Source organism: Nicotiana tabacum, chromosome 16 (genome assembly GCF_000715075.1).
Source record: "Nicotiana tabacum cultivar K326 chromosome 16, ASM71507v2, whole genome shotgun sequence".
In the NCBI taxonomy this organism is placed as follows: Eukaryota; Viridiplantae; Streptophyta; class Magnoliopsida; order Solanales; family Solanaceae; genus Nicotiana; species Nicotiana tabacum.
This window is the reverse complement of record NC_134095.1, coordinates 57993134-58005035: the sequence shown is the minus strand read 5'-3', so window position 1 is coordinate 58005035 and position 11902 is coordinate 57993134. Positions and strand designations below refer to the sequence as shown.

General features: G+C 35.5%; 1 protein-coding gene across 1 annotated transcript; it reads right to left on the bottom strand.

Moving 5' to 3' along the window:
• Positions 1-6829: 6829 nt before the first annotated feature.
• LOC107816484 (uncharacterized protein At4g08330, chloroplastic-like) lies at positions 6830-11174 on the bottom strand. Its single transcript, XM_016642207.2, has 2 exons — positions 10850-11174; positions 6830-7502 (listed from the first exon to the last, which is right to left on the bottom strand). The coding sequence occupies exons 1-2, from the start codon at positions 10924-10926 to the stop codon at positions 7106-7108; spliced, it is 474 nt and encodes a 157-aa protein (XP_016497693.2). The 5' UTR covers positions 10927-11174; the 3' UTR covers positions 6830-7105.
• Between the last annotated feature and the right edge of the window lie 728 nt (positions 11175-11902).

Genomic DNA, 11902 nt, shown 5'->3' with positions numbered 1-11902 from the left:
ATGAATATGATAATCTGGAATTATAAAGACGTAAGTAGCGCAGATTTTAGGAGAGATTTTAGAGCAATGTTGGACTACCATAGACCTAGTATTGTAGCCCTACTGGAAACAAAGCTAGACGACCACCATGGCTTAGTGCAAGACTTTGGTTATTCTATCCTCATTCAAATAACCGCTAATGAAAACTCTGAAGGTATTGTGCTCATGTGGAACAATGGAGATACTATGGTGGATCAAATCGAAGGGACGGACCAAGAAATACCCGCCATGGTTAAGGTAAGTAAATCTACAAAGAGCTGGTTGTGTTCTATTATTTATGCTAGCAATTTATTAGAGGAGAGGCTAATTCTATGGAAAAACCTCAAGATTGTGGCTAATATTTTTAAAGGGGCATGGTTAGTGGCGGGAGACTTTAATGAAGTCACTCGCGCCTCTGAAAAATTTGGAGGTTTACACGTCAATAATAATCGTATATCTTACTTCCTGGAATGTATAAACCACTGCGGCCTAATAGACCTAGGGTTTAAGGGTCCAAAGTTTACTTGGACAAATAAAAGAAAGAATTGTAATAAAATAATTATGGAACGACTTGATAGATGTATAGCAAACACGGAATGGTTAGAATTATTTCACGACGCCGGTGTTAAACACCTAACTAGAACCCACTCGGACCATTGCCCCTTAAAATTAGACCTATTCAAAAGCTTCCCCACTAATAGCAATATTTTTAGAATCGAGTCTATATGGTTATCTCACCCTACCTTCAAAACCCTAGTAGAAAGTTCTTGGACGGGTCAACCAAATATAACTAAAGCCATAGACAATTTTTGTACTGAGGCAATGGATTGGAACCAAAATATTTTTGGCAACATCTTCAAAAGAAAGAACAAAATACTAGCAAGATTAAAAGGCATCCAGAATTCTCAAAGTTTCCCTCACAGCCAATTCCTAATAAACCTTGAGAATGAGCTCCTAAACGAGTATAATTTAGTACTTATGCAGGATGAGGAATTCTAAAAACTGAAATCTAGGGTTCAATGGGTCCATGACGGGGACACGAACACAAAATTTTTCCATATTACTACTATACAAAGAAGAAGGAAAAACAGAATCCTCTGTTTTAAAAGATGAAACGGGGAACTGGTACCAAGATCAAAATCAAATAAAAGACCACATTACTAAATATTACATGGACCTGTACTCTACAGGGCATAAACAATCCACTCTTACCATAACTTATATGAACTACAACACCAAAATTAGTGAACATGACCACCCATGCCTAAGCAGTACCCTTACTGTAGAGGAAATAAAAGAGGCCCTGGATTCCTTTAAACCCTACAAATCCCCTGGTCCAGACGGCCTCTATCCTTCTTTCTACCAAAAATATTGGAAGGAGACTAGTAATCAATCTTATCAACTTCTGCCAGGAAGTGTTTAAATCTAAAAGAATGCTGAAAAGCATGAAAAACACCTTTGTTTGTCTCATTCCCAAATGTCAAAATGCGGAGACAATAAGAAAATTCAGGCCTATAAGCTTGTGCAATATGGCCTATAAGATAGTCACTAAGATTATTGTTAACCGGGTCAAACCATTCCTAACTAACCTCATCCACCCTACCCAAACTAGCTTTATAAAGGGAAGAAAAGCGGCAGACAATGCCATAATCATTCATGAAGTACTAGACAACTTCAACGAACTAAAGGTAAAAAATTCAAAATGTTGATTAAAATAGATCTAGAAAAGGTTTTTGATAAGATCGAATGGTCTTTTATCATATTTTCCCTCTCTTCTCTTAACTTCCCCCCCCCCCCCGATCTTATTGAGATCATAATGTCTTGCATTACCACCACCTCCATGGCTATCCTAATTAGTGGGTCCAAAATCGAATTTTTTGAACCTTCAAGGGGCATCAGGCAGGGTGACCCACTATCCCCGTACATATTTATTATATGGATGGAAATGCTATTTAGACTAATTGTCCATGAAGTAGACTGCTGTAGGTGGATACCTATAAGGATAGCCCCCAAAAGCCCTGAACTATCTCACTTATTCTTTGCTGATGACATCATCCTTCTATCCGAAGCTAACCACAGGAGTTACAAGTCGATTATTGACACTATCAACAAGTTCTGTGGGGCCTCAGGTCAATCCATTAATTTTGGGAAATCAAAGATTGTGTTCTCTAAGAACACCCCAGAAGACATTAAGAACCATATTAGTAACTGTTTCTCAATGAGACATGCTAGTAATTTCGGGAAATACCTAGGATTCCCAATGCCAAACAATAAACCAAATAAAAGAGACTTCTAATTCATCCTTGACCGTATGAACACTAGGCTAAAGGGCTGAAAAACTAAGTTTTTAACCATGGCTGGTAGATCAACCCTTATAAAAGCAACCTTAGTGGCAATCCCAAATCATGTCATGCAAATTTATGACCTGCCCAAGGCAACCCTAAATAAAATTGACTCTATCCGAAGAAATTTCATATGGTGTAGTACGGAAGAGAAAAGAAAATGTTACCTGTCTAGATGGAGCATAGTCACAATGCCAAAAAAACGAGGTGGTTTGGGCATCCCCAACACCCACTGGAAAAACTCCTCCTTTAATGCGGTTTTAGCTTGTAGATATAAAAAAGATAAAGAGGCCCTGTGGGTCAGAACCCTAACTAGCAAATATGGCAATAGGAAAAGTAAAAACCTAGGATCACATGCCTGGAAAGTCATTAGGAAGGGCTCTATAATTTGCGATATGAATTCCAAATGGCTGGTGGGCAATGGGAAGAACATCAGTGTCTGGCAGGACAGGTGGATAACCCAGATGGGGCCCTTGAGGGACTATATCCGGGGCCCCCTATCTGCCCAGGACCATAACGTAAAACTCGTTAACATTATCAAAAATGGGACATTTGACCTCAGAGACCTATCCTTTGAAATCCTCAAGAACTCATCTCCAAAATAAAGAGCACTTACATCAAACAATCACTGCCCTTAACGGATGCATTAGCATGGGACTCCAAAGAGTACAATTACTTCTCTACCAAAGCCGTTTACGAGGCAGTCTCTGACAATAGGTGTGAAAACACCAAGGACTACTCCTGGTTGTGGAAAATTAAGTCCATAAACAAGCTAAAATACTTCCTATGGACAGTCATATGGAATAGGTTACCCACCAAACACATGTTAGCCAAAAGAGGAATATGTCATGACGACATCTGTAGCATATGTACTAGGGAGGTTGAGGACTCTGAACACATCTTCTTCAACTGCAACTATGCAAGATCCATCTAGTCACAAACAAGAACCGACCACCTCTTTCCCCAAAACTCTTCGGATAAAGACACCTGGTTTAATTGGCTTAAAAACATCTTAAATCTAAAAAATACTTTAATAGCCACCTCCCCTGGGCTGTTTTTCTCCCATTCCTATTATGGTATATCTGGAACTTTAGAAATGGGACTCTCTTCCAAGGAAAAAAACCCCGTCCATAGATATCCTCATTAGCAAAGCCGTAGAATACTTGTACATGGCAAAAAACCTATGTATGAATCAACCTAAGAAAATGATCCTTGTTAAATGGGAACCCCCTCCACAAATTCCTATAAGCTTAATATAGATGGATCCTGCGAAGGGAATCCGGGGGTGGGAGGAGCAGGGGGTATTTAGGGATAGCAGGGGTCAGTGGACCTTGGGTTTTAACATGCGAATTGATCATACTACTAACATTTACATGGAAATCCTGGCCCTACTTCATAGTATCAAAATAGCTCTTAAGGAAAATCTCCTCCCACTTATAATTGAAACTGACTGTCTGGAACTGTCATATCTACTTAAATCGAAAAACTGTCTCTACCAGAATTTGCTTGATGACTGCAGGTACTTATGGGGGAAGGCGAATGATCCACCGGTGAAGCACATCTTCAGAGAGGCTAATGGTGTGGCGGACCTATTAGCTAAGAATGGACGCAGCTTGGACTCTTTTTGCTTTTTGCACATTTATGTATCCCCTCCCGCTTTTGTTCTTCATGTATTAGAAAGAGACAGTCTATGTACGATGTTACCTAGACTGACCTCCCGTTGTAATAGCTCTTAGTTTGTTGTATTAATAAAATCGTCCATTACCAAAAAAAAAAGTGTGGTTTCTCGGGACTACTTACTTATGTCCAAACCCAACAGTTATATTAAGAAATTTATTAAATATTTATAAATATTTAGATGGAACTTAGTTACAAAATGTGCCGTTGATTTAGGGGTAAGAATAGCTGATACCGCATCAACTTCATGTGTTCAAGAAGTAACATTGCTATATACATAGATTACTCAATACGCTTTATATATATATATATTTATATATGCGCGCACACATTCAATTTTTACTCTAAGCTTTTTGCAATAAATTGTTGCATTCTTATACTTTTCGGGAAGAGTTGAAGAATGATTTGTTCTCAACATTTTGCATTAATTAATTCAAATAGACATGTGGTTAAATCTTCAACTTTACCGAGTAACTATGGGACATTCACTATGAGATGACGAGAGATTTTTTTTTTTTTTTAATTGTGCCATCAATTAGTTTTTGCTTAATTCTTGAGCATATTTTCATGTAGGCTCTGCATGATAAACGTAAAAATTGCATAGGGCGCCCTATTTGGTCGCCCCCATTTAATTTATATTTATTTTTTTTAAAAGTTTTAATTTGTACCCACTTTTTAAATAACTTCAGCCTCCTTTCTCCTCCTCCTTCGTTTTCTTCTTCTTCTTCTTCTTTCTTCTATTGATGTTGATGTTGCTATGAAACTTCAGTTCATGGGGATGATGTTTCCATAAGTATGTTTATCAGATTATTTAAAAATAAATTATAAATAACTTTCTAAAGTAAGTATGTACATGTATGTAAATATAAGTCCATTTCCTTTAATTCACATTCTATTATTTTTTTGGATTCAGCTTTGTACATTATCAATGCATTTTAACCTGTTGTGCTAAATCATTATCTAGTTTTTTAAGTTACTAATTCTACTTATGATAAACTTATTATCTGTACAAAAAATTAATTACATGATAGCATAAAACATGTTGTAGTTCAGCAAATATAAAACAAAACTTCAGCTAAAACATGCTTAAGTTCACCAAATAGAGAACAAAACTTCAGCTACTAGAATGCTTAAATTTAGCAATTACAAACAAAAACTTTAGCAAATAGAGAACAAAACTTCAGCTACTATGCTTAAGTTCAACAATTACAAAAAAAAAACTTCAGCAAATAAAGAACAAAACTTCAGCTACTATGCTTAAGTTTAGCAATTACAAACAAAAACTTCAACACACTTGGTTCAGCAATTTTTGCTATTTCAGGCCCGTCTACTAGAATGCTGAAGTTTTGCGTGATTGACTTTGCTACTTCATGCCCGTATGTTGTAAGTTACGCGAAAAAGTGGGTACGCTTGCAAATCTTTTTGCAAAGCGGGCACAAGGTAAAAATTGACCCAAAAAGCGGGTATAGATACAAATACCCCATGTTAAAACGAAAAACAATTTTTTCTTTTTCTTTTTAAAATCTTCTTCCAAAAGGAGTGGCCTCTAGATTCCCATTCCCTCCCAACACACAAGGTAAAGAGAAATGGGAAATAATTTCTCGTTTTTCTTTGCCTTTCACCCCTGATCAATTGGTTTTTTGGTTTTTTACAAACTTATTGTTACCCTACCTCTTTTTTTACACATGAGAGATTTGCTTTTACACGCAAGAGATTTGTCTTTTACACATAAGAAATTTAAAAAGGTCATTTTCTTAAATTCAAAATTGTAAAGGGTCATGGTGTAGGTGTACAAATAGCACCCTATTTTTATCTATTCTGAGGATTATTGAAAAATACAAGTCTCAATTGTTACTAAATTAATGTTTCCTTCTGATCAATTTCTATAGCGTGTAAACTTATTGAGATAGTTCTTCTTTTTTTTTGTATCTTTTATTAATTGGGAAAATAAGTCTTGGGTCTAAGGGAAAAAAAATATGTCTTCTATCTCGATTTAATATATGAAATGATCATTTATAAATTCACAAATGTACCGCGCAAGCAAGCTCAAGTTAATAATGCATTGCCCTGAATATCAAAACTCACAGACATTTAGAAGGGGAAGTGCACAAAAAACCGTGGCACCCATAAGTTTGATATCTGTTCAAGAACATAACCTTCTACATAAGTAGCGTCCACAAATGAATCCTGGGATAACTTCCTTATCAAAAAAATTCTGGGATAACTTATTTCCCAACCAAATTCCTTCCGGAGAAATGATAAGAGAAGTAAAAGTTTGAACTCTAAATTGAAAATGTCTCACTTACATAGCTCAATTTTCATGAAATGCCTACCTTTACTACTTTCACTATAGACACGTCTGCTTATTTTTGAGTCAGTTATCCCTTGAAACCTCCACTCTTCAGCTACCACAAGTATGGTTCTGTACTATTGGTCAAGAAAGAGAATATCCACACAAAATATTAAACATACTAACAGCCAGGTGACACTCGGTCTGAGTGTTTACTGTATTTTCCCATACATCACACAATGTGTGCTTAAGAGGAACATGCATTCATGGCACCCAGACTACAAAATGTGCCATTACTTGCTGTCAAACCCTATTTCTTCAACTACAAATTCTTTCACCAACAACATAGAATGTGTTATTTTAGAAAGATACAAAATTAGAAAAGCCCATAAAATACATGGAGTAACAACTTAGAGAGTCCTGTTAACAGCTTGAAGATTGCCTGATGATTTAGGCTACGAATCAAAACACGCAAACAGAAATCACAAATGCTCAACTTAGCTGCTTCAAATCCACACCTCATTGACAGTCCTGTTCTTATGTACAAAGTACAAACCACACCTCTCAACAGAAGGCTTCCCCACCTATTGAGAGATAGCGAGAAAATTGTACAAATTCCAACCAAAACTGTAAACTGATTCATCTTATTTACTTGACAAATAATATAACAGGACATTAAAGCACCTTGAATTTCGTAAATTTCAGCACAGTGCTATTGTGTGATCACAAATACATGCCAAGCTTTCCTCACAGAAGAAATATTCACGAGCATTATATATCATTCGGGGAGAGGAGTACCCGATGCCGATGAAGAAGGTTGCAAGGAGCGGATTTTGATATCATATTTTCTATGAGTGCTTGTTTCACTGCCAGAGGCTGTATCTGATGCATCTGCTACAAGTGGGTAAGAAGAAGCACTATCATCATAAGCAATTCCAATATCATTACCACATTTTCTGCACAGAAGTTTTGTTCGCCGCTGGAACAAGCCCCAAGAACGCTTGGAGAAGAAGAATGGCACACACTTAAATTCTTCAACCTGGGTAAATCTGCTTTCATCAATGGACAAGAAGGAGATCATCCCTTTCTTTATGGATTTTCCGTACTTGGAACCAATGGAAGCGGTATTGCGACTAGACGAGTTAAGGTTTAGCTCATACCCACAACTGCCACAGCTGCATAAACAAACAGATAGAGCTGCAGACTGTTTGACTAAAAGAAGCAGTAAAGCCATAATAATTAAAGAACAAAATATCTACTAAAGATAAAAATAATTGCACAATGCACTATAGAACTAATATTAACATCCAATTAACTGGACTAATTGATCGTTTTCCCCTTTTCTGCTCACATACCTTTTCTCTTTCTTTGAGACGGTTAGTTAATCAAAAATTTTAAATAAAAAAAAACACAATGTTCCTCAGGAGCATAGACTACAAACTGCATCTCTTTTCTCGACATTTAGATGCTTAAAGTTTCCTAGTTTTGCATAAAATGTGAAGTTCTGACCATCTCCTTACCTCGCAATTGCTTTATCGTATTTGTTAGGCAGAAATGCTACTAATCAATCTTAGATGATGCTCAACCACATTTAAACCCTCTATAATGAAGTGGAGCTATTGTAATTTGCTTGTTCTCATGGATAATTAAGAGTTCTTAAGTCCAAACAAAAGATACATCTCATCTTCTCAGAGAAACATTCTAGCGTAAAGCATTCTTTGGTACAAACGAAGTCTCTCTAAGTTTCATATAGGACCATAACTAGGGAGATGAGTTTTTTTTGTGGTCAAATCAACTTTTGCTACATGACTGGTGTCCATTTTTTTGGCTACTTGGTCCAAATTCAACTTTTCTTTTACTTTTATTGGAGTACAAACAAAGCATGAAGAATGATGGCTTTTTGCAGACTAATCGACAAAATACAGGTAAGGTAATGACAGTTACTTATCTCAAAATCAAAAAGGACAGAAAATCAGTGAATGGAGAAGTCAGTTGAGAAAAGAATTAACAGCTCACTGATGGAAATAATGTCCATCATTGTTGTCCTCTCTGCAGAGAAAATAAAATAAAGAACCCCTGACCTGTTCTAACAATGACAAGATCCATGGCAGATACACTGTTGGGTTGAGTAATTAGATTTACCAAAAAACAATTGCCAGTATATGGCTAATTCCTATCAACACCACCGAAATCCTCAAAGTCAATGTGGGGCTGCTTCTTTACACTATTAGGATTATTGAGACTAAAATCCAGCATGTAGAACGCCATCCATGAGCCCTAGAACACCAGGTTAATAGGTTTCTTCAGTTTAGAGGCCTTACTTCTGTTTGTGTGAACATTAGTTCAAACTTAAAAAATTATCTGTCCAATATCTTCCAGAAGTGGCCGAATAAAATTAATTTTAGCTGTGATCATCATAAGACCAAGACAATGACTCGAAGGCAAAACACATAACAATTTTAGGATGATTAGTCAAGGATTGAGAATGTAACTCGATCACCAAGTCAGATTTTAGTCAAACTTTAAAGGCTGATTTTGCAAAATTCTTTGTAAAGAGTTTTCTTCTATTGTACTTGTATTCTCTTTCACAAAGGAAAGGCCGTCAAGTATGATGCCTGATAATGCACAAACAATAGTTCATGATAAACCGAGTTGACAATCTGAGACATGACCTAACAAATCAAACACCGACTGGAAGAATGGGGCAAGAAACCAAAAAGATTTTCTTTTTTTCATTGTTATTATTTTATTTTTTTTGAATGTTAAGTATTCTTGATGTTACAGAACCAGCACCAAGAAAATGTTGTGATTATATCTAGGAGCAAAAGAAAGTGAATCCTGGCCATCTAAACAAAAGTATCCATTATATTTTGTTTCTCCCATCGACGTCAACCTCCAGATACCGGTTTTAGGTGTAAAAACCACAGTTATTGAAGGTGTTAAAGGGGACGAGATAGGAAAAATGTCACAATGGTATGAAGTAACAAAAGACCTACAATCTCTTGGAGCCCATGAGACTTAGCAAACTAGGATACAATGGAATAAAAGAAACCATATAGGAGATACCAAATAGTTGGATACAGTTTATTTTGTAGGAAAGTCGAATATCGTTTTAATCATGTTAATACATTTACATTATGTTGACTTTTAGCTAGGATTTTTTTGGTCTTGTTAAAGATTTGGATACCAGTACAAAATGTAAAAACTTACTACTGCTAAAGAACCTAAATTTTTTAATATTAGATCGAGAAAGGTTTAAATGGAGCGACACGAACAGTGAGGATTATATAGCCAACCGCCAACTAGTTTAGGATTAAGACATAGTTGTTGTTATACCATCCTAAATGCCATATTCAAATGTTTTAATTTTAATAGGATTAAAGGAGCAAGACAATCTTTTCCCGTTTTTCTTTCTTCTTTTTATAAAGTAGAAAGGAATAAGACAATGAGATCTCTAACTTGCACGCAGACTGAAAAGATTTTAGGAAATTTTGTAACTTGAAATAAGCAGAAGATCAGAAGGTAGCAGTTTAGCACCAAATAAAAGGCAAACAATTAGCTGAAATCCTTCAAGAGAATGAATGAGACTGCAATATAGGGACCAGTACAGTTTGTTTCATTGTCTCAGATATGGAATTCCTAGAAAAGATGTAATCTTTACCTAATAATTCAATTTAATTTCTAACAATCTAATCTAGTTTTTTTTTTAAATAAGGACAATCTAATCTAGTTTTATTAGCTAAAGGAACTTAACTCCTCAACTATGTAAGAAAAAGTACCACACTCTTTCTCCAATATGTCCAAACTCTCTCTTCTCCACTAATAGCCGGGCAACAAGGCCAACAGAAAGGATATAGTTTGAAGTGCAGGTACACTTAACTCACTTTATTAACATAGAATCCTAATACGACTTTGATTCTTTTCTCCACAAGAACAACAGCAGTGCAGGTATTAACACTCTATAAATTAACATCTAAATTATACAGCATGTGTTCTCACTAATATGTGGAAAAAACTTAGTTAGTGCACCCAGGGGCGAAGCTATGTTGGCCCAAGGGTGGTCAACTGACGACCCTTGGCCGAAAAATTATACTACGTATAAGATAAAATATTACTTGTTATTGATTAAAAATAAACTTTGAACACCCTTGCTTCGCCACTGAGTGCATCTATCAAAACATGTGGAAACTCAGTGCGAATGTGTGATCGCTTCACAAACTGTAATGACAATTATTTTCATTTGGTTAATAAAGTAAGATTCTTTTCTTAAGAAATTAAAATTTTGAACCACAAAACAGTAAAATAAACAACCTAATTTTAAGAATGAAAAGTTCAAGTCAAGCACCATACAATTCATTTCAAATTAATATTGGGAAACAAGGAGCCAAAATTCACATATAATTATTGCACCTAGCAGCACATTTAAAATCAAACGAAAGTTCTATCAAAAGTAAAAACGGCCATTTGAATCGCAATTTTTTTTCTTCGGATATTAAAGTAAGATTCTTTGAAGAAAGCGAACCTGTAAGAAACATCTCTCCTAGAAGAACCAAAAGAGGGATGTTGATGATAATTCAGATACCCACTTGATGTTTCCATTAATTAATGCACCAAAACAAAATTAAAAAAAAAGGTTGGCAATGGCGGAGAAACGCAGTAGGTGATGTTTTGTGTAGATTTAACTACTCAACGGCTAAGTGTTTCGTGACGGCCGCCGGAAGATGGACCTGAAGCCGGAGTTTGTGACGGCCGCCGGAAGTTTGGCCGGAGAGAAGAGGAGGGAGAAAATTGATGGAAAATAGGAAGAGAGAAGTTGAAGTGTTGGAACGTTGGGAGTATTTGTTGAATCCGACATCATCGTTGGAACATAGGTTGGAGCTTGGGGGGTGGGGGCGGCTCCCACAAATTATTAATTTATGATTTTTTTTAAAACTATTATGTTAATAATGTTACGTGATGGTTTAAGCATTTAAATACATAAAAGTCCAAAAATATTACATTAGCATAATATGTGAATTTAAAATGAAAGTAAATCATTAAAACTTATACAAATGATCAATTTAGTCATGTTAGTTAGAAAATTACGTATTATATTTTAAAAGTATTTAATTTGATGGTCGGTTACCGAACAGTTCTTTGTAGATGATCTTTTTTTTGTATATTTCCTCCTAATGCTTTGCTTGTTCCGCCATAATCAGAACTCTTGTTGTCAATATGATATTACTCTTGAAAGTACTATATATAGTTCTTCGTGTAAGAAAACATATTGCGATAAATATGATCCAATATTTAGGATGTTTGTCCTTGTGCTTTATTTATTATAATTGTAAAACATAAACATATTGAAAATTATTTTCATACAAACTTAAAAGGATATTCTTTAGTAAAAGTATATTTAAAAGCACATTGACCAGTATCATAATTTTTGCATGTATAACGTTATTGTCAAAACTTCGATATATCATCTATGTGCTATTACATAAGTTATTCAATGGATCTAAGTTTTTCAGTACCTTGACGGGCATAGTTTTCTTCAAAATCAATCTATATGCAATGGAAGATCAATTTTAACTTA